The 27,615-nt window shown below is 34.0% G+C and overlaps 1 protein-coding gene across 2 annotated transcripts in view; it reads left to right on the top strand.

Moving 5' to 3' along the window:
- LOC117204844 (lachesin-like) overlaps nt 1-27,615 on the top strand; it is a 161,277-nt gene that overhangs the window by 94,449 nt on the left and 39,213 nt on the right. For both annotated transcript variants that reach the window (XM_033442630.1, XM_033442631.1), the window contains exon 3: nt 21,514-21,721. In XM_033442630.1, the coding sequence (XP_033298521.1) occupies nt 21,514-21,721 (208 nt within the window). The remainder of the gene's footprint in view (nt 1-21,513; nt 21,722-27,615) is intronic.

Consider the following 27,615-nt stretch of genomic DNA (forward strand, 5'->3'; position numbering starts at 1 on the left):
CTCAGTCGTGATTGAACTGCATTACCAAAAGATATATATGGAAATTGAAAAATAAAAAAAGAGTCAGCATCCTATCTCAATTTCACTTTTCATGCATCTTTGAAAAATAAATTTTCATCTTCAAAGCTTGTAAATTGTACGTGAAAGATCATAAACCCTTTGCTTGAAGACTCTCGATTTTCACATTTATATAAATTTTACTTGTACATCGATTTAAATTAGAAATCAATTAAAAGATATTTTCTGAATTGTAATGAATTTGTTATTTATAAATAATTTATTTTTAATATTAAATATTCTTTAAGGGAAGGGTAGCAAACATTCAAGGCAATTGCTTGGAAGAATGTTCCATTAAAATTGTTTCAATTGCGAATCAACGACGCGAAATTCTTCTGATATTGCTTTTCTCACGTTCACGCACGTAAAAATGACGAGAAATGGAAAATTGATGAGAAACAGAAATACAGACAGGTATAAGGAATGATCGCGCAGCTATTTCCACGGAAAATGACGTTAGTCGAGCGAGAAGCACTAGAATGGTTTGCGTGTTCCGGTATCTTTCGTTTTCGGATACGATCATTTATTGTAGATGGCGCTTATTGGACATCTAGAAATCCCCAGCGAAAAGAATTAATACCATTTCACGAGAAATTCACAAGAAAAATTTGCTTTATCTTTTTAAACTTCCTCTGAGATTTATTACTATTACATAAACTTAAAAAAAATGTTGATTTAGTATACTTTGTTAAATATTACAATACCATTTTATATATTACCATTGTATATACCATACAAAATCTATAATGAACATTATTAATTATATTGTTTTAACACGTTTTTAAATTAATGAATGAACGATAAAATATCCGATAGTATCTTGAACAGAAAAGTTCTTCTCCTTTCTACCTATAGAATAAAATTGGTTATTTAAAGTTATGTATGAATGAGGTGTCACGATTGCTTAACAATAAATCGGTTTATTTGTGAATGAGAATTATCCATTCTTCATAAAATGCCTTAATGGCGTGAATTCACGCGAGTATTCTTTTAGAAGCGATTTTTATTGTGACACATGTACGAAGTGAGATGCATTAAAGCATCATCCATTTTCTATGAAACTTAGGAGAAAGAATAGGTATAGTATTCTCTTTGAATATTTTTGGGATTTATTCAACGCGCGTCGCACGACTGTAACGCCATTGTTTTAATGGAATGGTATATCAAGCTTTACATTTTTACACAGCTTGTTTTAAAAGTAAGTCAGATTTATTTGAAACACCTTTCATAGTTATTTTTTCATAATACTTTTTTAATTACGTATAGCAACAAAAGTAAACTAAAGAATAACCGCTGTTAGTTTTTTGAAAGAATTATAAGTACATGTGACATTCGTTTATTAGACAAATTAGTATCTTTACTGAGTATTATTTAATTTAAAGAATACAAACATTCAGATTAAATAGTAAATACTTTTCTAGTGTGTATGTCGTGAATTTAATTTGATAAATATTCATTTCATAATTTGGATAAATAGAATATATCCTTACTTATACTTATCGTACATCGTAAGGATTCTACGACCCATAAATGGTTATAGTTTTATTATCAGTATCTATAGTGGCCTTTAGAAATCAGATTGCATAACATATTGTATGATTCAACAGGAATTTGATGGAATGAATTATTTTAGTATTGTGGTTTTATAGTATCAGAATTTATTAGTTATATTATTTTTTATTTATTAGTTATATTTATTAGTTATAGTATTTTATAGTATCAGAATTTATTTATAGTATCAGAAATATTTATCAAATGTGATCTTTATGATTCAAATTTCTGATTTTAAGGGCTTTGGTGTATCTTTATACAAAGTTTTTTGAATAGAGTCGAAATGCAATTCGTATCTGTCAGTTTATAAATAAATCTGGAACCAATTTAATACAGATTATAAAACAAGTACAAAATCCTTTATTGAAATTTAAATTTTCATCAAAAAGAAAAGTTACAGAGATGCAGATTGTGCTTGAATTTTCAACAGAATTAGAATCAGAATTTGGAGAAATCAAACCTGTATCAATCCATAATCTCTGAAATAATCATACAAAAACTACTAGAATGTAAAATCTCATATTTACTTATTTTAGACTACAAATTCATTTTATTTTCTTAAACAGAACTTCTTGAATATTTGTTAAATCTTCACAAAATTTCCTAACTTTTATTCATATATTTACCCTCTTTTACAAACTCTTCTACTGTATCTCTGTGTACGTACTAGCACATATCAATTCTTCTCTTATTTGCCATAATTTCATTTTACTAAATTCGCGCTTTTCCTATTTTTTCTCTCATTACCATATACTAAAAAAATGTGTCAACATCCCGAGAATTGAAACCGAAACTGAAAATCAAAATTCATTAAAGTAATTATATATCGAGATTACTCTCAAACATTCTGGTAATAATATTAATAACACATTATATTTCAAGAAATGGTTGATTCTTGAACAAGATATATCATCGTAGTCGGTAGGAACATTATACGTATAACTCTTTAATACTTTTTCGAAACGATTTAAAGCCCTGTAATTTATTCGACGCTTCCAAAGGAGTGCATTCTCCAATTTCATTTTAAGGAGGATTAACGGTACCATTGCGGCGCGATAATTTACGTTCTACATATAACGAGAGACGACTTTGGAAAATCGATCGATACGCGAGCAAAATGACAGAAGCGTTCTGTTTACCATTTAAGATGGAAATTGGAATAAAATAACGTTGTAGTTTCCTACCGGCATTAAAGTAGTTTCAACCATGAATATGTAAATAACGTCGAATCTTATTTGCCTAGGTATATCACGTAAAGAGTCAAGTAATAACGTATTCATACGCAAAGGATGCTTATGTAAAAAACTGTTTGTAAGAAACAATGAATTTTTAATAGCCCGCAATAATGCAGATTGGAGAATGTTTCATTTATGATTTTGTTAAACATATGACACCAAGAATGAATAAATAATATCTGTATAATAAATGAATAATAAATGAATAATAAATAGTATCTGTTTGTAAATGACATTTACTTATGTACATGAAGAGTTTAGTTTTCATAGAATAATCGTTAACGTGTTTCTTCCGAGTAAAAGATTCTCCAGTTATAAACTCCACAGTATTTCATGGAATATGTAAGTAGTTTATTTAATTTGTATTCATTTTAGAATGTCGATATAAAAGTAACTTTCCAAGGTAATCAATTATTAATATCCTGAAATAATATTGCGGTTGATTATTTGTTATTTATCAAAATTAGTCTTTACTTGAATAATCAATAAGGGCTACTGTGTAATCTAGGTGCTGCTAGTTTAAAGCTGTTTATGCTTGTCAGTCTAGAATATTGTTACAGCATTAATTTGAGAAAATTGTTGCATGTCTACCTGATATCAATTATTATTTCTTATATATTCAATTAATATATTATTTTTTATTGATATATTTTTTGTTGAATAAAATATAATTAGTTATAGTCTCTTTCTCTGACAAGCAATCAAAATTTTAATTATAGAAAGTTGAACATTAAAGTAATTATTCCCTTACCTCTATTTATTACTTCTCTGAAACTTTCGGTTAACAAATGGAACGAGTAATGAAAACAAATGAACCAAAAGATGAATTGAAAATTACAACGTTTGTTTCGAAATATGGGGTCACGTATATTTCTTTCATATTTTTCTCTTTTTCCTGTATCGCGTTCGAAGATTTATTTAAATTTCAACGATTTAAAGTTCACGCGCAACGTCAAGGAAAAGCAAACAAACTAAAAAATTCACTTTATCTCGCTCTCTTCCGCTGCGCTCTGCTGCATCTTAAAACTTTCAAATGACATTGATAACGATCGATGCGTCACAGAGGAAAGCCGGAGAGATGTGACATTTTGGTGAATTCTTCGCTTGATCGCAACGCGTGGCTCGACGGCCTCGCGAACGACATTTCGCGAGTGAAATGGCAAGATGACAAGCCGTTGGGTAATGCAAAATGTCATTGTTGCGACTTGCTCTCCTGCGAGATTATATTTGTGCATCGCGATATCAAGATAAAACGAAGCTTGCGGATATTTGTATCAAATTGATTTTTCAATCCAGGCAGTAAATAAAAATTTGAATATTAAGCATCTGATCTATCCATAAACTTATTCTTAAGATACGAATGATACAATCAAAATCGACAGCTTTCTTTACTTACAAGAATGCAAATGGTGTATATTGATTTTAATCTGAACATCAGTTGAAATTCATCACGTGACTTTCTTTTATAACTCATTTCATATTATCACTATAGTTCAACTGAAATATTTTCAATTGATGGAGAGAAACTTTCTGAAGATTATTTATTGACAGTAATGAAAGCGAAATGTTAAAATATTAAATGTTGGTATTTTCTCTGTTTCTTAATGTTAGTAAAAACTGTTGCAACATTCATATATCCTTTATTTATATTTTACATTTTCATCGCTATAAAAATGTAGGGTAAGTCAGAACATGTGGCAAGTATGGCAGAAGCTGACTCAGCGCACTAAAATAAGAAGAGAAGTTCACGTATACATATGCCGGATATGACCCTGTTTTCGCGTTACAGCTTAAGTTCTGATGCTAGACATTTGTTACATTACCGATTTCCTAGCAAATAGATAGGTTTGCTGCCCTTATTTTCTGACCAGCTCGCCCTCCGAACCTAAATTCATTTTTATTAGTTACGAGGGCATTTAAAATCTCTTGTTTATAAAACGTCAGATGATAGTTATTAAAACTTTTCGTTAACGTAACCACCAACGTGATGACTAAAGTTACCCACAAATCCGTATAAGCTATGCGAACAAGTAATCGGTAATCTCTGATGCGATGCATTCACGCTTCTATTGAAGCTGGACCTAATCACTGATCGAGCAATTTCTCTGAAGGTAGATAAGCAACTATTACAATACAAAATAAACTATCATTCGAGAACAATGTCATACCGGGCATATTTTTGTACGAACCTTTCTTATTTCAATGTGCTGAATCAGCTCTCGCCATGTGTTCCCACGTGTTCTGACTCACCCTTTGAATATCTTATTTCCTTATACCTTTGAAATCATATCTTTAGTATTTAATAGCAGATATTTATTCAAATTCATATTTTTATGAATGTAGCTAAAGCATAAGTTGAGTAGGAAGTCATTTCCTACATAGTATGAATATACATAGAGTATACATTTTGCACTATTTAGTTTCCCGTAATTGCGTAAATATTTGCAATTCAATTATGACGTGTAAGAAATGAATTTAAAGTATGATTACAATAGTTAAAGCTTTCCATTGTCTTTTGATATTAGTCTTATAAAAATGATCCTGGTAGTTACAAAAGCATACCGTTCCGTCGGAAAAACAGACATTTAAATTTAAATTAAACTTTCACCGCGCTGCTTGACTTTTAATTAACACAAACTTTCAAAGGTTAACCAATGTAATTGAACGTTTAACTGTTTGTTTTTTTAATTTTTACTCTTGTTTAACTATGCTTTATGTAAATTAAGTCAAATCTGTGAATTTATTTGCTCACGTTTCATAGGAGTTCGCTTTTGAGAAAAGTTAATAGATCTGTTTGCGGATAAGTAGATCAAAGTTGTAAGCTAACGAACTACAGCCTTAGAAATAGTTAAACCAACGTCAACATTAACTTCTAACATTAACGTTTGCAAATCCACATAGTGAAACGTGTCTCGACGAATAAAATATATTTCCAATATTATGCTATTTTCATTAAATGAAATTGCAATAACGTTCAATTTTTATAATATTGATAATACAACATAATTATGATGTTATAATTAATACAAATTTATTAAAAAATTAATTCCACAATTCCTTGTTAATATAAGAATATTTCTGTACGCAATTTTTCATAAATATAAAAGACACGTAATTAGTCGAATAAATGTTATATGTACAAAAATCTCAGCTTCAGTTTCATCTACATCGTGATTAATCATAGTTGCAACATTCATGTCCATTCGGTCATCCAAGATAAAAACTACATGACGAAGATTAATTAGAGAATGTTGTTTTGTTCGTTTCTATGCCAGAGACAGTAATCGAAATTGCACCAACAAACACATATTCTGTTCTTTTCAAAAAGACTCGTTTTAATTTCTTAATTGTAACAGCTGGGCGCTATTTAAAAATGAATTACACAAATGAAACGATACTCCTGTTTTTAAAAGAATAAGAATCCGTGCTTATTTACTTTAAACTCGTATGGATGTATTAAAGAGCTTCGCCTACGCGAGATTTATTAAATTATAATACAGTTGCTTTTAGTTTGTTATTTTAATTATTAAAATGTCTATGAATTTAACTAAGAGAACTTCTTACTTTAAAACAATAACGCGCTATCATAAAACGTTTAACGAGATGTTAGCCAAAGGTGTGTAATCTTTCGTAAACTACTTGAGCGCAAACTGTAAACTGTTAAGCTCATTTTCGTTATATCTTCTAGCCTCTTCTCGTTTAATGAAGTATGAATAGCAAAGAAAAAGTCCACTCCTCGTATAATTTAATTTTTATAAATTTATGGCGAGCAGAGAAGAGGGACCAGGAAAAATGGTAGCTCGCAATTTCCACAAAGCAACGCAATTATCATTCAGGTTGTTTCAAGGAACCGCATTTCGTCATCATTATAGCGATTTTAGTTAATGTTTCTCCAGGATCCTTCCGATTTCGACGTAGCTGGTTGGCTATCTACGTTCCACGTTTAATTCTTATCTTCTCCATTTTTGTATTCTTCTCAAAATTATATTCCTCGTTCACTCGCTTTGTCTTGTCAATCTCGTTTAAACCGAGCTTAAAACGTCGAAATTTAACACGACGGGACAAGCAGTATAAAATTGGATTATATGCATATTCGTGATACGAATCGCTGACTTTCGTGAAAAGAAGGAATTTCGTTCAAACAATCCTTCAACGTGAAACTGGTACATTTCGAGGAACTTCGACGAGGTTGTAATTTAATTTCGGCTTATGAATAGTAATTTCATCATAGAATGCTATTGATTAATCAACGGAATGTACGTTAAACGTTGATAGCACTTACATAATTAAGGCCAGCGAACATGGAAAGTTGAAGTGCTCCGATCGACGATCGAATGCAAACTTGTACTTGAACGTTATTTTTTACACGGGGGAGAAATCAATCTATTTTTAGGTCGTCTTGTACGATAGAACTAATATTATTGGCGAAGCTTTACGAATCATAACTTATTGATAAAGTTCCTTGAATTATAATAACAAGTTTAGCAGTAAAACAAATGACAGGTATGTTTTATAAATTACAAGTTAATTACCTAATTATCCTGTTTGATGTAAAATTGTATGTCTGTTTGTGTTTCCTAATTTGTACTAGTTTGTACGAGTAATAATCTTTTGATGATATAATTGTGCAATTACATGTTTCAGTAAAGTTAGGTAGCATTTGGACGAAATTCGTTCAATTTATGAATTTTCAATAATATTAATCCTTTCCTTATTAATGTTCTTGCATATTTCTGTTGTATTATTACGATTCGCTATAGCTCAAAATGCTTTCAACATCAAATTCTATTGATAAACTTTATTAATAAATTCAAATTTCACTTGAGAAGTATTCTGTGATATATTCATACTATATCAGAATAAAGAAGGAAATAGGTGTATGTGGAAAACAAGTGAAAACTAGAGCTTAAAATAAAATTGAAACGGAAAATTATACATAGGCAATGAGTAATTATTTCTTCATATCGTGTGAAATATTTACTAACAAAATACATAACATGTTTAAATACATAAATGAATAAATAGAACTGCACATATACATTTTTTGATATTGTAGCAATTTTGAAAGAAATTGATAGCTGTCTATTTAAAAATTTGTGTAAGTATCTTCTTGATTGCTTCTTAATATCAACTGGATTTATTCGATTCCAATATACCGCATAAATTATTCCAACATTTAATGAGAATATCGATGAACATTAAATACTCTGTTGAAACTGGTACCATGGGAATATAATAAATATGGAATGCTTATCAGTTAGTACTGTCAATTGCAATATTTGCAACGGTAATCCACGCATCAACAACATGGATATACTTTCATAGCAGAATTATAAAGAGAATTTTACTTATATCAACTTCACCTAATGAGGAACAATCGTCAACTCATTGTGTAATTCGCGTTTGACTCAGAATATATTTTATCTATATGTCACGAAGTCTGGGTTGCAACGATACGTTGCACTCTAATTTTCACAATTTATATAAATATATAAAATTAATATCGAAATATACGTCATTCTATATCATTCCATGCTGTGAAAATTATTTGCGTCGTAGATAACGCAAATCCGTCATGTTACACATGTTTTAATTTTAATATAAACTGATAAGATGCAATAAATTGCAACAAATCTCATTTACTAGAAATAGAAACATTACGAAAAGGAGAATATTTCTTAAGCAAACGCCATCTGTATCCATTCGTAAATTAATTTCTAGCATTAAAACCAAGAACACCGTGCACGTGTGGTCACATTTAATTTCACGTTATAACATCCAAAAAAGCTCCCGTTACAACGAAACCCCATTAACGCTGCTTGTCTGTGCTTTAACTATTTCCTTTGAAATCCTCTTCGCAAATTGTTTGCCTGCAGTCGCTGCCGCGTAAGTTTATGTTCAAAGGAGTTCTGGATAAGAACTGACAGGCCTTTATGTGTATCCTTTCTTCGGCTATACGTTACGATTCTCCTTTACCTTTATGACCAATCCCAGACAACCTTCTACTTCTTTTTTTATTATTGACAGCGAACATTTCAGAATAACATAGATTCGCAGCAAGTGATTCGAAATGGTGAGTCGTATCGTTGAGATATAAAGCTGGGCATTCTAACCATCTGTAACTTGGTGCAGATGTATATGTTCAGTTTCCGATTTTACAGGTTGGAAGCTTTTCTCGCGGTTGGGAACTAGTTCCCGATATGTTAAAGTATATGGCTTGAAGTGAATGAGATATTCATATTGGTGATAATAATTTCGAAGTTTTGAAATTTACTGTTTATTATAGTTTACCACTGTAAGGTTCAGATAGTCTTCAGTTTCGGAAATGATGTGTTCGATGAACAATAAAGAATTCCTTAATGAAAAGGAGTTAAAATTTATTACTGTCTAGAGTTCTAAAAACTTTTATTATTGGTATTCCCGTAGAACAGGATCGTAGTCGTAAACTGGTTTGGTAGTTTCGATGAGCAAAATAGAAAGTAGTTTTTAATAGTCTTGGATGAAATTTATGAAACATTGAAATTTTCTCTACTAATGTCGTGAAATAGCTTTATTTCTTCTCTTATTTCTAAATTCTGTAAATCAAAAGAGGAAACGAAAGGAAGTAATTATACTTTGAACGAACATCTCTTGATTTATTTGAATCAGAGCGTTCGTTATTATTTTCGTATTGGCTTATAATTTTATTTATTTCAATTTTAGCACTGCAGTTAACTGCTTTGGAACGTTTCGATTTTACGCTGAAATAACTGTTAATTAGAACTGTTACTTAGCTTTTATAGTATAATAGTATAGTACAAAGTATAAAGTTTAACGTTTTAAAGTGTAAAGTTTTAAGGTTTATCTTTATACTTGTCTTTCGCAAAAACAATCGAAGGGTCATTACTCGCAATTATAGAGCATCATGACACAGATGCGAGCGAACAAGATATGTTATCACAATAAACATGCCAGTCATCGTATCAGGCTACAATTACTGTCAACGTCAAGCCACCAACAAAGTATAAACGCACACAATGCTATGGCTTGATTATAGTCCCAGAAAATACATCATGAGGGGACATTTAGTGACTAATGTTTCAAGGTACTCAATCCACGTCAACGTCGAACGTGCGTGAATCGCGAAACGTTCTTCATAAAATGCGAAATTGCTCAGAGGGTATCAACGTGGACAGGAAATTCGATTACGATAAAATCTACTGATCATATATTATTGGCTGATCGATGGTTCAATTAATTACTATTGAGATCTCAATAAATATGCTTTCATACTATCACCCACAGAAGTCTTCGTGCACGTACTTTACAAAATGGTAATCTTTATTAGAAGAAAAATGGTAATTTATTAAAATAAAATTTCACTACAAAATTAGTGTTTTATAGCACATTGATCGTTAAAGATGTTATATCATTGCTCCATATGTTAAAATATATTAGTGTATGACATATATATTTCATTTAAGTAGAAATTGTCTTTTCACAAGGAGTACAAAGATTTTTATGAGTGACTGTGCAGTCTATTTCTCTGTACTATGTTGAAAATAATTTATTCTGAAAAAGAAAGATCCATAAATTTCTATTAACATATTACAAAAGCTAGGTTATCAGAAACTGTGAGTTTTTACTTACTGCGGCGGTAAAAACGTAAAATATTACTATTAAGGCACGATACAATAAACTTACATGAAAAAATTGTAAAATCTTCGAGAATTAAAAAAATTCGTTTTCTTTCAATTAACAAAGATAAATAAATAACATCAAACCTATGAAAGTAATAGAGCTAGCTTTATTTCCCCCATGCTTGGAATTCTATAAATGTGCTATTTCTATTTCAATTATTTTGCCTGATGAAATTTTTATCGATACTGAAAATCTTGCTATTGCAGGGATTAGTTTATAGACTAAATTTATAGACAACATGACACCTCAGGTTTTAGTTCCTCTGGATTAAGTTATTTTTAGTCCCCATTTTGAGAAGTATCAGTGTCAGAGTTTAACGCCTACGCGAAGATGTTTAGGATTATATGATCCCCAAATCCAAGTGTTCAACTGCTGGCAGCGTCTCTTGCGAATTAAACTGACAAGCATGTCAAGCAAATATCTTCAAAGCAGAAAGCTGTAAGTATTATAGTAAACATCGCTTTGTTCTACATAGTAAGATATTCTGTTTAAGCAATAAAATTCTATTTTCATATCTACATACTCTTGCTTTCATTGTTCGTTAATGTCCTACACGTACTTCCTTTCTAACTTCTTCCTTTGCAACTCTTTTTCCTCTTTTTTTTTGTGATGGGGAAAGAAGTAGAGGATTACTTTGGCTTTGAAATTATATCTGTTCTGTTAGATGTTTTTTCGCAGAGGAGTTTGTCTCACTGCGTTTTCTCAACAAAAGAGTAAGCTTGCGACACGTGAGTCAAATTTAACATTTCATGCCATGTACTTGAAGAAATTGTGTTGGAATAAAATGAGATAAATTTGGAAATACTTTTTCTACAGAGTGTCTCCTAAATTACTTTCAATATTGTTGAAGACAAGAAAAAACAATGGAAAAAGATTTGTATAATTTAGGAATGTGTATTTAATCGTATTAAAGAAATAGATTAATCTTCGACTGCTGCAAATTATTTTAAGATCATTGATAATTTTCTCTGAATCATCATTTATTTTTACGATACCATACTGAACATCTTCTAGTCTTTTAGATAAATGGAATTGTTCGAGAACAATTTTTTATTCAAATTTTTGTTATGGGTCTTCGAATATCTATGATTTCTCGTACAATATATGTGTTGTATTTTGAAATTTCACTACTACAGACTTTAGCCTTAATACTTCTTTCCAGTTCAAATTATACATTAATGAAATTCTTCTTGCAAACTATTTAACAGGATAACATCCTGCAAAGTAGCATGCACACAATGTAGTATAAGACATATGAAAAACATTCTTTACCTCAACGACGCAGCAGTTTCAAACTTCTACTACATGGCATATTTGTATCCATGTCCGTCACTTTTGCACCGTTTATGCATCGCCGAATCATTAATCAGCGCCTCACAGTCCTACGTTTCAACTTACCACAACATTCTTATCGCGTGAATTCATATTTGAATTCAAATGTCCTAAACGCCGCGAATTGCAAGACGTAATAATTCCCCACAGTGGAATATCAAAGCATTATGCGAGTAGATCGATCCTGTATGAGTGTTTTGGAAATTACCACGACGAAATTTCGTTAAGAATCAAGTCTCGGGGCTGAATCTCTTGAAGAAGGGTAGGTAACGGGCCGGAAAGCAAGCGAGACAGAGAAAGATATACAGGGTGTCTGGTAATATGGGAAAACCAATAAAGACAGTTCATGTAGACGTACAGTTGCTTAAGTACTTACAGAAACCTTTTGTGAATATATTGCCTGTGCTTAATGATACATTTTGAAATTTCATTAGCATTGTTTTGAAATTCGAGTTTCAGTCTCAGTCCTCAATCTGAAAATATACATTTCGCTGAAATAGTAGAAAAAGTATTTGAACAGATCATTAAATTAAAAAGTCTAAATATTCAGTCTGGCCATCTTTAACACTTAACTTATATTTAAAATGGATATTTAAATTGTAGACTAATTTTTTACTGAATGTGTGTTTGCAATAAATATTTTGCAATTTCTATAAAATTTTCTGTGGCAAAAAGTTTTTCCATTACGAGCCACTGTGTATTGTATTTTAATAAAATTACAATGTTATAAGCTTTTTAACATACAAATATGAACTGTTAATTTCTTGGACATAATTATGCCTTTACGTAAAGACTCCCTATTGTTTGTTTCACTTAACACACATAGTGTATTCGTAGAAGATGTTTACAAGTGTTCGAAAACTTTCGTGACCCTGTATAGTTAGAGAAAGAGAAAATAGATAGGAGAAAGATGTAGGCACAAGCAAAAGTAGAACGAGGAGGAGAACACGATGTACACCTTGACGTTCGACGATTCAATCAACGTGGCACATTGTCGACGTCAGACAGGGGTGGAATATGTCAGCCGTCGTGTCGTGGTGGTGGATATTCCTAGGGTCGAGATATGAAAAATGATGTCTGACGGCAGCATGAGTAACGCCGTGCGCCGTCAAGGTACATCGTAGGAGAATGCTTTTTATGGGTTGTCCTGGTCGGGACAGGGATGGAGGGTGGCTGCTTGACAGATATCTCGCCGCTATCCGTCGTGTTGAGACGGCCGCGATCTCGTGCAAAACGCGTATAAGCAACTGTGTATTAGCTGGGTGTCACTCGGGAGAAGGGGGAGAGCAGCATCGTACACCGCCGGAATTCATCCCGTTGCCACCTTTTCTTTCTCCTCCCTTTCCTTTCTAGTTTGGTGTCTTTCACTTTTCGTACGTGTCGGCAAATTCCCAAGTGGAAATCGCGATTGGAGTGGATCTCTTTTCGACAGGGTCTTCGATCGAAGTTTTATGATGATGATAGACAAGCATTGGAATACATGTCAAATGTGTAAGTTTATTGTTATTGGGTTGTCCGAAAAATTTATGGTATGTTTCATAGTTAATGCCTTGGGAAAGATATAGTCGAATGAAATGCTAAATTATGACTGTACTTGGATATTGAAAGGATTCAAAGAGCAACATTAGGTAATTATAAAGGTTTGAAGGTTTAAGTAACTTCAAATTTTCTAATAAATATGCTCCATATATTGATACATCAATTTAATATTATTTGAATTTGCCTACTTCCGTATGAATTTATGCTATTTATACAATGCTCCACATTTGATCGACGATTATTGAAAATTCATACGAAAGTTCTAACAGTGGTGGTATATATTTTTATATTGGTCTTTCTCTGGTCCTCCTGGTACGATATTTTACGCTGCATTTTATTAAACAGCATCGTGTATTAGATATTGGTTCATATCTTGGCAGGTACTAACTTTTAGTTCTAAACGATCATATAACGATAAATTGTGTCTTAAAAATATTTATACATGTATTATTATAATATGTATTATTATATGTATTATTTTAAATTACTATGAATTAATAGACTGATTGCAGAAAATTATACTTAATGTGTAAGAGTTATACGTAATATAACTAACAATCTCAAAATGAAGATAAAACTGATGTTGCAAAGTACTATGGACTGTGGACGTATATTTATTTACTTGTAGTACTAGTAGAACGCCGCAACTACTAAGCGGAACAGAAGGAAAACAAAGAATATAAGTTCGGAGCCTATTATTTTTTATATTATCCTTTATTTCAGCTTCCCTTGCTGAAATAAATTATCATCCCTTATCTAAACTGTCACGACTTCCAATTAATTCGAACAATGGACATTCTATCATACTATATCTTTCTCCTCAGGTAACGTGAAAATTGATTACCACAGAGTAATAAATTTCATAAGGGATAGCGTTTGATTTTCTCAACCTGATCCTTCATAATATTCATTACAAAATCCAGTAAATTAAAGTTAATATCAACTTCATGTTTTTCAATTTGAAAAGATTAGAATTTTGAGTAATCTCTAACTAATCTCATTTTAAATAACTATTAACCAGAGATGATTACTCGTTTACTTAATTTCGAAGATTTAGTAATTTTCAAGTAATTAACTAACAAAAGTTATCGAAGTCTTGCAAAGCGACAGGTTCTGCGTCACGATAAATTTCACATTTGAAATGCATAATTTCTTAAACTATCTCAACCTGAACAAGATCATTAGCAGGAAATTCAGAAGCATCGATGCTTACTGGTTCGTTCTGGCATGCGTCCACGAAAAGGATTATCTGTACGTGACATTCGTTACGATGATTACCTTTGTAATTAGCCAAACCGTGGGCTCACGAGCGATTACAATTAACAGTGTATTCCTTGTTTAGGTAAAAGCGGTTCATTGGTTGTCGTTCGGATCATCGACGTGATACTGTGTTTCGATCGTGGCAGGAATGTTTGTCGGTCGATGTAAAACGTTTCGAACCAGGGTTCCAGTTGGACGAAGATCGCTTGATGAAATGGGTGGGGAAAAACCGTTCGACAAGGACAGATGCGCCGCGAACGATAATTATGCGGATTGCTCCACCGAGGCTAATTATCCTCCCGTACTTGCAGTATCGGTCTCAACCCTTCTTCTCTATCCCATTTCTCTACTGTTTCCATCTCTCTGTCTCTGGTAAACTTTGACGTTGCAGACAGATGCTTATATCCGTGCCTTCTGATAACCCATCGAATTAACCCGTAACCTACCGTCGTCCTGGTCATAGATCCGCAACTCCCCTCTTTTCGGAAATTCGCACTCTGAATGAAAGGGACGAGAAAACATTCAGCTTCTATAAATGTGTTGGTTGGCGGTTGTGAAACTCGGCGCTTTCATTACTTTATCGAGCCTCCTTGAGATAATCTCTACCGTTTTTCTTACCGTGTTATCTTTCAAGGTGCTAGAATACCAGTGTGTATATTTAAATTGTAATTTCTCAACATATAACATTCTTGTATTAATATCCGCGGTACTTTCTCTTTCAATTAACTTGTGACTTTTGCACCTTATTATCTTTGACCTCGGTCTACTTTATTATCTCTGAATTCTCCATCCCATTTATTCGAAACTAACTAAACCATGCTTTCGTAATTTCAAATGCCTCCAATTTCAACACAAATTCTACGTTACACACCCTACATTTACTTAGAACAGAGCTTTTCTACTTCCATCAATATCTGAAACCTAAATCTGAACCGCGAGAGATTCCAACCAGATTCACTCTGTTCAAAAGCTCCCTCTGTCGACGTTTTTCTATCAGTCATTCACGAATGGGGTGCTTTTATACACGACTCGCCGAGAATGAAATATTACTATAGTTCACGAAGCATTCAGGAGAAACAACATCGACACTGTCTATGGAATGTTTCATACAGTAACGCTGTATGCAGTATATTTTCAGACTTGTTTTAGATTTTACACAATAAAATCATGATAGCTCTACCTCATTACAGTGCTAATGAAATTTCGGAAAGTTCCATATAACAGATATAATGTATTCGTGAAATCTTTCTGTAGTAGGCGTTCCAGTATTTTTGTGAGCTATTGTACACTTTCAGATTCGTTTCAGATTTCGCCAATAAAATTACACTCGTGTCTCGTTACAATACGAATGAAATTTTGAAAAGCTTTCTATAATATATATAATGTACCTCTAAAAATTTTCTATCACGCGTGTTCAATTTCGCCACAGGGCCGTCAATCTCGTCACCGTTTCACTAAACTGGCGAAAATAGAACCGTTGAAAAAACAGCGTGAATGGCAGCGCGTGGAAATGTGTCGCTCATAAACGACTGTGTTTACACAATTACAAGTATATACCAGTTGGGTGTACAACGTCCTATGCCTAAAGCTCTGTGTTTCCCGACGCTTCAGAATTTCCAATATTTACACGCCAGAATATTCAATATTTTCCGGCGGCATGGCACGCCGCAAGGAAATTTGAATAACCCAATACGCTTATTTCGTTGTTGCCTATACCTTGGCTTCGATGATTCTTTCACGTGATCGATATACCTACAGTGACAAGCCTTTGATGTTCGACCTGTTTCTCCCCGTTTATTCGAAATCGTAGAAGTATAACATCTATCGAACGTCGAGTTTACCAATTTCCTTTTGAAAAGGGAATTGTGAGAAGAAACCAGCCGCAAAATCGGTTTTGGCTATTTCGATACTGTAGACTTGAGGGTATTGTTGAGCGTGAGTGATCGTAGAATACAATGAAACATTGATCGTGAGAGACCTGATACTTTCGTCACTATTTTTCTTGATTATTTATAATTTTAGACACATTAACTTCAGCTCTACTTCTTTCTCGTTCTTTATCTATTTTTTCATATTTTAGATTCATCAGACTGTTTTGATTACCATTAATTCAATTATACGTGATCGATGATCCAAACATGTATTATCAGAAATTCGTATGAAAGGTTGCTTATAATTGTTTGTTGTTTGATTTCTATTGAAACTGATCATGTATGTTATTTGTATGCTATATGATAAAAGCGATTAAATAACCGATAATTAGTGCACTATTTCTAATTTGTCGAAATGATTGCGAGTTGTTTTGCAGCTTGTCTTCATAATCGGCGTTGCTCGTGGAAGTGTATCACTTTACGATGAGTTCGAGAGTTGGTATGAAAGATATTATTTAAAATTTTCGAGAGACGATCAATGGATTTAAAGTAATTGTAATTTGGTTAATTAATGTGTGATTTCCTTGCAACGTAAATTGTAATACGAGTGATAATGGTGAAAGTATGTTCGTATCCGCGTAAAATGAAAGGATACGAGAATGAATTAATGAAGAACATATACGGCCATTCGCAAACCAATATCATAATGTGTTGTTAAATACATACAGTTCATGAGTGATATTAAAATTTCGTTTCGCATTCTATTAAGTTTCTTATAGTTATTTTATGTTTAAGACTTTATGTTAAATATTTTATGTTAAATTTTATTATCCTATACGACTGTATAAAATAATATCCAATAATACATAGATAATTTGTTTTTCTGATTTGATAAATATTTCCGTTCACCAAACAATAAATTTATCATAATACTTTAGATAATCAATTTTCTATACATCGAATAAATTTATAACGCTATATTTTATACAGAGTAGCATTTATAGAACATTTAATTTTCCACTGGAGCAGTAAAAAAATGCTTACCGTGACATGGATATGTTCATCGAATATACATTTTAAAATTTAATCGTACTTTCAATCAATGGTATTCCTAACGTAATCAGAATCACAATTTAATGCAGGCCGCGCCATATTAAGCACAACGCGACATTATATTTCATCGATAACGCAGCGTTAATACTTTTAACCACTCATTTCACTTTATCATTGCATAAAATAAATAATAACGATTGCATCGCCGCCACCGAGGACACAAAATCGAAAACGTTTTCGGCAGTCCCATTCTCACTAATTTGGAATACTTCTCTGAATTTCTCTGAATTTCCTCTCGCAAAAGTAATCTTGTAATATTTGAATAGATCAAACCGTCGGAACTAATTATTTTAAAATACAAAGGACGCGGCTGTCGCTTTGTTTATTTATTTTTCTTGCATTTATACGACAATTAAATGAACCTGTTCCTTGCTTTTGCAATTGAAAATATTTTTACAAAATGGAAAATTGTAGCTTATGTTTTATTTAACCATTTAATTCATATGTTTCATTATTATATGTATTCAATTAAATTTCATAAAAACAGATGTGAAATAAATTGCTATTATTTTTTGATGGAATTACTTGTCGTTGGTATTATTTTATTACGATACGCAGCATTTTTTGTGTTGCAGCAATGAATTTATCTACATCTGTTAAATGTGAAAAAACAATAAATTGAAATTGTAGACTATGGAAAATTTAATTCTTTTAAATATTTAAGTAGGATATATGTAAAAGAGATATTATAAATTGATTAGGACAAATACATACTAACAGAAGTGCTACTACAATATCTTTAAAGTGTTAAATCTAAATTAAGGATTTAAATAATAATATTATCTAGTGTTGTTCAATTGAATATTTCATAAATAAATTATACCACACTCAACTAATTCAATCGAAGTCTACTAATTCAACTATCTTGACTATTATATATCATATACTACTTACATTCCCTAATTTTACTAACTACTAAATTCAATTCAATTCAAATTAACTTTGCCCTAATTTGGTGAATCCTTGGACCACAAATAAGAACAAAAGTCTATATATCATTCATCTTCATTTGAATCGAACGAAATTATAAAAATTCTAATCCTTGTTTTCCCTTTTTCAAACATGTATATCGAGCACGACAGTGACAGAGAAACTCCGATCGATACATCGACAGGTTTTCGATCATTTAGGACCCCTCGAATTTCGCGGCCAACGTTCATTCTTTCGTTGATTATCGGGAAACCTGGTTACGACGCACGCGAGCGAGGAAAGATGGTAGGAGAAATCGAAGAGGAGAGGATGAGCGATCATTGCGAGGTTACCGCGGGCTATTCTTCCATGGGGAATTTTCCCCAGTCATTTTTCACGCTGATGGAGTCGAACGGAAGGCTCGAGGTATCCCGCTAAATTAAAGAACTACATCATCAGTATCTAACCGGGACGAAGAGCAACTGGAAAAGAAAAAGGCGAAAGGAGGTGTGGTTGTATTGGAATGTATTGAACGAAATAAGCGTCAACGAGTAGTTAATCTTCTTTTTTTTATAAAAGCTTAATATATAATTAGTCGAGCGATGTAAGTTAGTGTATATATATTAATATATTTTTGTTCTGGTGTTCAGAAGGATTGAAATGAAGGCATCAAGGGTAAAAACTATTATTAGATTGTGGATATACATACACGCATGACATATTAATAAGAAATGAAGGTTCATGAAAATGACCCAATTCCCACGCGGAAGTAAGAAAAATGTTCGTCAAACACCAAGTTCAGTTAGAAACGAAATGCATTTTATCTCTGAATTTTCTTCCCTGTACTTCACAACTTTCCTAAAAGCTCCAGAACCTCATTACCTCTAAATACACGGTGGCCGTAACATTATCGTTAAAACAATCATTAAACCGACGTTTTGTAGCACAAACCCGGACGTATCCGCGAGCTATATAATTTTTCATCCGCTAAACAATAGTCTCGGCAAACTACGTTGAGCTAACATTGAAGGCTGGCGCGGACGATTTGCAAGTTCCCTCGGCTTTGTCCTTTTCTTCCTTTTCTTTGAGTTTGCCAGCCTCACCCTCGCCGCCCTCCGCTGTCTTTGGAACCGTCTTTCTCGACGAGTGCCGATCTGCCTCGCGCCTCTTTCCCTTGTTCTATTAAAGAACCTCGCGAAACCTTCCCAAACGTTCCTTTCTTGCGTCTGCACAGGCTGCAACGTTGCGTCCTGCCGCGTTTCGAGATAAAGGCAGATAAATTGTGTGCGTGTGTGTACATACATGCACCAACCATAGTTCGTACGTTCACGTACACACGAAACTTACTTACATCGCCCACGGCTCGAACGGATGCAGTGAATGAAGTGGATGTGCTGCGTAGTCCGGGGGAAGAAATCAACCGGGAAACAGTGGGCTCGACAACGGGGGTGGAAGAGGACGTGGTACAAGAGTATATGCTTTAAAACGGCGTCGAGTGTATTACGAGTTTGGCGCAGAAGTTTTTCCTTTTTATGTAACGAGCACAGTTGGTAACATCGAGCACATTGTCGCAACACTTGGACAATGAGTCACTGAGAGACTGCGCGACAACGCGAGGCAAAAAGGATGGAACAGAGTTTGCGGGAGGACGTTATGAGAGACGAAGGGTGGTGGTTGTGGTAGTGGTGGTGGTTGAAGGAAATGTTCCAGAAGGAATAACGAAAAGAAGAGAAAGAACAGAAGAGCAAGGAAAATACCTGTACAACAGGCGCGTTTGCAAATGTAGTCCGTGTGAGGTTTGTTCTGGTGAAATTTCTCTTTCTCTTTTTCTGTTTTACTCTTTCTCGCTCTGTTACGGAAAAATACATATAGAGATATATGGTATACTTTTAACGGAATGTCTTGGCCACGACACGGCGGCGAGACAATGCGTGCCGCTTGCGAAAACTTGTACCTAAAGTAATACACGAGCTGGATATAAGCGAAAGTGGCGGGGATTGAATAAAACAACAGCAGTAGAGAGGAGAACGTCAGCCCGCATTTTTGTAATGCATACACGTCGTATACACGTCGTATACTCCCAGTACAGGCCATGTTGGAGGCGCTGTGACAAGCGACATCTGGGTCAGGCAAATTGTTATTTCTTTTGATTTGCTCGACAATCGCAGGTTTTCTGGGAACGCTTTGAGTGTTTCTCGTTGGCACGCGTAATTTTTACCCCCTCTCCCTGGTTCCTTCTTTCCTTTTCTTCCCGTTCAGCCCCCGGCGCAAAGCGAAATCGCTAGCTGAATTGCTTTCGAACGACGGAGCACATCGTCCCGATTTGTCCCCGCGTGTTTGAATTGAGCACCGTTTGTTGATATATTTATAGAGCACGTTCGTTCGTTCGCTGTATTGGTGGCCGTTTTTAAACAATAAACGTGTCTTTCCCAATTTATAAATTTAATTTATACACGAAAGCAATATATAGATTTTATTTTAATACTAAAAATTGAAAAAAATGCCTAGGTAATACCAGGATTATTTATGCTTCGCATATGTAGCTAGAAAAGGTATTGGCGCATACTCTTACTTTCCAACGAGGCGTTTCTTTTTTTCTTATCGAATTCAACACTTTACTTTCATCGTACAAAATGTTTGTGTCATATGAAAGTATTATCAAATGATATGAAACTTAATAATGATACCTTTCTTCTATATATTCACCTTTCTTCAACACCTAGCACAATACCACGTCACATCGACTAGTATTCTTCGAAGTTAACTTGCGCAAAATTAGATTACAACGTCGTCGATGAATAACAAGTTTAGTTTTGCCGAAGTTTCATAGCGGAACACGTTTCAAGTTAAATTACCTTTCAGAGAGCTCGCTTCTGTTTATGATAGAGGATACACTAATATCGTTTGATATTTCTTGATACAATTGTGACGAACGCATGAAAATACTTTATTCTTTTGTCGTATAGGTAGCGTGGCTGCGAGTGGACACACAAACGATCCTCACGATCGCTACTCACGTTATCACGAAGAATCACCGTATCGCTGTCACACATAGCGGTCATCGTAGATGGTGTCTTCATATCCGGGACACCAAAGAAACGGACAGAGGATGGTATATGTGCCAAGTTAACACCGACCCCATGTCCAGCAACACTGGATTCCTCGAAGTAGTCGGTAATCAGCTATTAATACTATCTTTTTGTCTAATAACAATCGTAGATCATAATAATATGTATTGTTTCACAAAGAAATGTTTGAATATTTATCACGGAAAATTTTCCTGTACCTATATCTATATTATGTGTTGTATGTTGCGAAACTTTATGAAATTTTATTAGCAGTATAGTAAGACACGATATGCATGATTACAGTGCTAGAATCTGAAACTAATCTGGAAATACACTATGAATGTTGCAAGATATTTATTGAAACCAGTATACGATATGTATAGTTATGTTAAACGTTCATTTGTTATTAAAGATGTACTACTAAATATTGAATCTTATTGGTATAATGGATAACTGACTACTAAATAATCACAATTCTTGAAATCTATGTTTCTGCGAAGATAATTTCTCCTGGAATGTGTCTTTTATATTGACTTTATATTGACTTCTACAATATACCAATAATGAAGTTAAGTTTATCAATTTAAATTTAATTTAATTAATTCACTCTATTTCGCGAATATTAGTCCTTCATTAGTTCTACAGTAGCTGAAATTATTTAATTGCCATTAGCTTTGAACGCATAGCAGGTTATAGAGGAAAATGCAGCGGGAATGTTCTACACAAAGTTTCCTAGTGAAATGTCAGGAAATCGAGCGATCAACTTTTTCAAAGCTCCAAACTTTTAGACATCTACATTTTACCTTCGCGTGAAATTAGTAGTGGCAATCTGAAATCTGCTATGGGATCGTAAAAATCTATCACAGGTCTTTCAGACAGTTTCTGAGATCGCGGCTATACATCAAACAAAACATAACTTATTCACCAACGTGTATTGACAGTTTGACAATTTTTTAATACCAATAAATTTTGTGAAGGAATTGCGTTTGAAGTTCGACAATACGAAATTAAACATTTTTTATTTTTTAACATTTCTAATTTTTAAAAATATTCTAATACTGTTTCGTTTGAGCAATCGTTTAATACATTTATGTTCTATCTTCTCTTTCTTTCCTTTTTATATCTAGATGCGACGAATTTAAACTTTGTTTTTGCAAATTGGAAAATGTACTATTCACTCTAGAAAAGTTTATGAGTTTTCAGGAGCGTCATTCATAGTATTATTTACGTTCTACACGGTTATTTGGCTGACAGATATACTGTACGGCCATTTATCAATTAATGGTAATTAAAAACTTCGGTGGTCCAGTTTTAGACTACTACCCATGCTATAAACTGAGAAAAAAACATCCATTGCTAATGTAGGAAGGTTGAATTTCGAGTATATTTTTATCAAACAATATAAAGTAAAATAATACATACTAAATGTCAAGTAATAAAATAACAACGATAATGCAAATTAACAATTATTCTCACGTAATATGACTCTCCTAACTTCTGAACTACTTTTACAATTCCTACTAGACTCCATCGCTACTCAATCATATTGAATTTTTATAGATTTCACACATTCTTACTACGTGCAGTCGAATTTCCATCAGTTATCATGTATCCCAGTCTATCTCTATATTTTTCAAATCAGCCTCCCTTTCTAGTCTTGCATATACATTCGCCATTCGCATATATAAATTCTCACTTCTATAATGGTTACTAGAATAGTCGAGATGATCAATTTCAGAAATATCATTGAAGTACGAGTAATCGGGTTACAAATCTACAATCGACGTTGTCAGAAATAAAAATAAAATGGCTGCCTAGGGAAATGAAAAATGAGAAAGGATAATATAGTTTAGTATGTCAAATAATGGTTATTATTATCTCGTCCCTGCGATATCTTCCAGTTGTAACAATTTATGAGGTATTCAATAACTTCGCTAAAATTAATATCTATCTTTATATATGTATTGATTCGTATACATACCGTTATTAACACAGGTCCTTCTGAGATTACTACAAAATTAGCAAATCTTTCATTACCAAAATCCCGCGAAGAATTTCAAATCCCACACATTACAATTATCCGAGAAGTGGGCTAACGAGTTCGCAGCGTGTAGTACTGGTCACTCCATAATGAGTAAGGAATGCACAGCATTTACTGTTCCTAGTTAGGTTTCCAAATGTCGGATACATTCAGGCTTGTTGTTATTGTTGTTCCTCCAAGCAAAAGGGAATTTCTGGCTGGATGGGTGTGCCATTACAGCAAATATTTGCAAGCGAATCGTGCGTCTGAGATTGCCGGTGAATTTGTATTGCGCGTATTCCCGAAACTCCGCCGCCTTCCGACACCTTAGGTTCCTCCTCGTGGAAACTCGGCTAAGTACTGGTGGATTCAGCGTTTTCCGTGTCTACGTAACTTACGCTTGTCCTGCGGAACATGTCCTTTGGCTGGCGTTGGTATCCTTCTTCCGCGCCCATGCATCAACCGAACCTACCACCGAACTTTCTTGGCACTTGGTACCAGCGCTCCTGTTACCGCCAACTTGTCAAAGTTCGCTCAACTATGGGTCTCCTTAGAATCCACCGTGGTGTCGCCAGGGTTTCGTGATTCCCACTACCGACTTACCGATATTTAATCCCTGATTATTTCCTTGGCTTTATCGTGTGCTGCTTGTGGTTAGAAAGATAGATAGTAGAAGCTCTAACTGATTTGTAATATAGAGTAGGATCACTTGATGCAGTCTTGAAAATAGGGCATAAGTGTCTTCGTTGTTAATTGAGATGGACACATTTGTAAATTTGTTACTTACAATTGGGGACAGTAATGTATGAATACGTAGCTGAAGTAGGTGTCAATAAAGTTGAATTAAAGTTGAATTTAATAAAGTGATTTAAATATTAGTGTTACACACTTAAATTTCATTTATCATATGAACCACTCATTTACCAAATTGGTTAACTTCACAAAAGAAGAAGTAAAGGAAATTGATATAATTATGTAAGATAAACCCCAATCATGTGTTTTGGCATTAAAATGTGAGAAATTTAAAAAACGAAGTTAGACACTTTAGCCTGTGAATGGCTTATATGTATATCCTTATAGTAAGTACATAGGTTATTTACTAAATAATTGAAATTAATATTTACATTAGACCAGGCTACGTGTAGAATTTGTGATTTGTTCAAGAATGCACGATTGAATTCTCTGCGTGAAACGTTTCGTAACGAGGGCATCGTAGTTCTTAAAATGTTTTCGTTTTGAATTCGTTTTGTACGCAGGGGATTTTGAGAGAAGCTACTTTTAGACGGCATGAATATTTCATTCGAAAAGCTATTTTTGATTCGAGGAATAACATTTTCCAAAGTGGTAATTTTGTATGATGCATAATATTATGTTATATTTTATTTTTGACTCGAATAAAGAAATCTCTTTGGCCAGTGTTCATAATCTAACAATATTGATTTAGACATTTGATCGCAGGTAGCAGAAAAGTGATTCAGCTTGTCTAGAACGACTGTCGAATACTATTCCACGTCTCTATTATATTACAGCTTTAAATATGTATATATATATTCTTGCCATCAATCAAATTTCTACACGGTATTATGGATTTTAATCTACACATCACACTCAAGTTTTCAGAATCACTCTTCATTAAATAAATTATGATGCTTTATAATTTTGTTATGTATTGCGGAATTATACAATTGTAACGAGATCTTAGGACGATTTAAATGGAAATCATATGTATTTTGTGTTCTACTGGAACAGTTAGACTTGCCGCAGGGGAGTTTCAATAGTGTCTCTTGATTTCGACTAACAATGAGTTCCAAACTTTGAATCTTATATAAGGAATAAAATGTATGGTGATTTAATTCAGTCTTGTTTTTCTATAGTTCGTATCTTGGTAACTATCGGAAGAACATTATTTTAATTCATATTCACTTTTTTATCTTAATATTTCAATTAATTCATCTTTCAAACAACCTACAGACACAAAATTAATTTTGATTTCAAAAGGCTCGACTTTAAGTTTAATAGCTTGAGCACAGATATATTACATTTCTCGCTGAGTATCATAAAAATTTGAAAATCTCGCACTCTTTCCTTTCAACGCCTCGTATACAAGAACCAGTTAACACTGGCCACGATCTTAACGAGATTGCAAATGAACCCCCGGCTATAAATCCTCCCGATTACAAATCCTGCACACACAACTCTTTGCCCACCATTCGAGGCCTCTAACCTATCTCCTACTATTCAACACCCCTTGCAAATATTCCTCTGAGATCATAAAAATGAAACTCTACGAAAACATCAAAGAAAGACGAAGAACCGAAAGGAAGCGTTTAGCATGCAATCGCGAATCCAAAATAGTGTAATCAAGGATGACGTCAGGGGCTGAAAGAATCCGGTTTGTGAAGATAGAGACACCTTGGAGCACAGAGTCGCGTTGCCTTTGTAGATTGATGTCGAATTTGCCGCGGTGGGATGCAAATGTATGTAAAGTGCACACCGCGCACCAAAACCTTCATGGCCGATTGTACACTTGGTGGGCTATTAAACACCTTCCTGGCGACTGGTGCTCCTCGCCTTAATAACTGGCCGGCCTGTTCGCTCTGCAAGAAGCCCATTTACCAGTCGCTGAGCACGGCAGAACGTGCGCCAGAAGCGTATGGCTTAACCTACACCTAACCCCTCGTTAAATTTCTTCTTTATCGTTTTCGACGATCGAGTCCGGCCATCGTTACGCGAGGCGTCAGAATAGCTGGAGGTCACAGCCGGATTGATCGTATCCTTCTTCTCTGCTCGACCATTTGGCTCGTCGATGATCGATCGACTAGAAATTTTTGTCATTTATTCGGTGAAACGGAAGGACCATCCTGGTCTACAGTGTGTTTTTGATTGCACGGGGCTGTGGTCACAATAGATGCGTGTCCTGACGAACCAGTATTCTGATGAATACCTCGAAGCAATCAAACACGAAGGCCACAGGTGAAAAACACAGATGAATCACATTTTCTGTCTTTTATAAAGATCAAGCTTTTAAATCGATGTATTGTCGATGAATCTCATATCAAAACTACCATTGCGTTCGATTTTGATGTCTAGGGTCGATCCTATAAGTATCTCCCACATATTTGAGCATCATTTACATATGATATGGAAAGTTGGTTTTACATTGGTCCAGTAGCACTCCAATCCATCATTGGATTATAACTGGAATAATGTAAACAGTGTTTTTATTCCAATACAATGCCGTCATGGTAGCAAGTAATCCAGTCACACGAGGGGATCGAAAATCTACTTTTCAAATCCAGTGTTTACCCCCCACCATCGAGAACACAATATTCCAACGTTACTGGAAGCGTCGAGACGGCTCAATACCCAGCGCTGACTGAAGCGTAGTATAGTGTACATCCGATTTTGCGTGAATCCATTGCCATTACAGTTTACCACTTCTAATGGTTCGAAAAAAGCTGGAATAATGTAGACATCGATCGATTTCTAGTCAAATTACTGGAATGTAATCGCTTTCTCCGGCGGTTAGACTAATGTAAACCTAGCTTAATTCAGAAGTTACATTGATCAACTCTATAGATTGAAAAGTATGAAAGTGACAATGTTACAAACGCTGTTTTTCAAGTGTACGTCTTAGAATTTTCTGACGATAGATAAATCGTTTTTTGAGAGTTCAAAATTAATCGTGTATTTATACAACAAAATTAAGATATTAACTATAAATGGAAAGTTCTGAGAGGCTCATCTTACAATAACGTTTGTACACGCTTAGGAATGTACATATTTACATCTCCGGACACTTCATTTGTCAGAAAGACAGTTCGTCGAGATACGCCTCCACTGCGACCATAGCATAGATCGAGGATTCGGGACAGGTGGATGTACTAGAGATGCTGATGAATTCGTAAACGCGGTAAGATTATATTTCCATGAAACTAGGAGTGTTGTTGGTCGCCTGGAGCAGTTCGCTGGACGCGCGT

This window comes from Bombus bifarius, unplaced genomic scaffold, assembly GCF_011952205.1.
Source record: "Bombus bifarius isolate JDL3187 unplaced genomic scaffold, Bbif_JDL3187 scf7180000007984, whole genome shotgun sequence".
NCBI classification, from domain to species: Eukaryota; Metazoa; Arthropoda; class Insecta; order Hymenoptera; family Apidae; genus Bombus; species Bombus bifarius.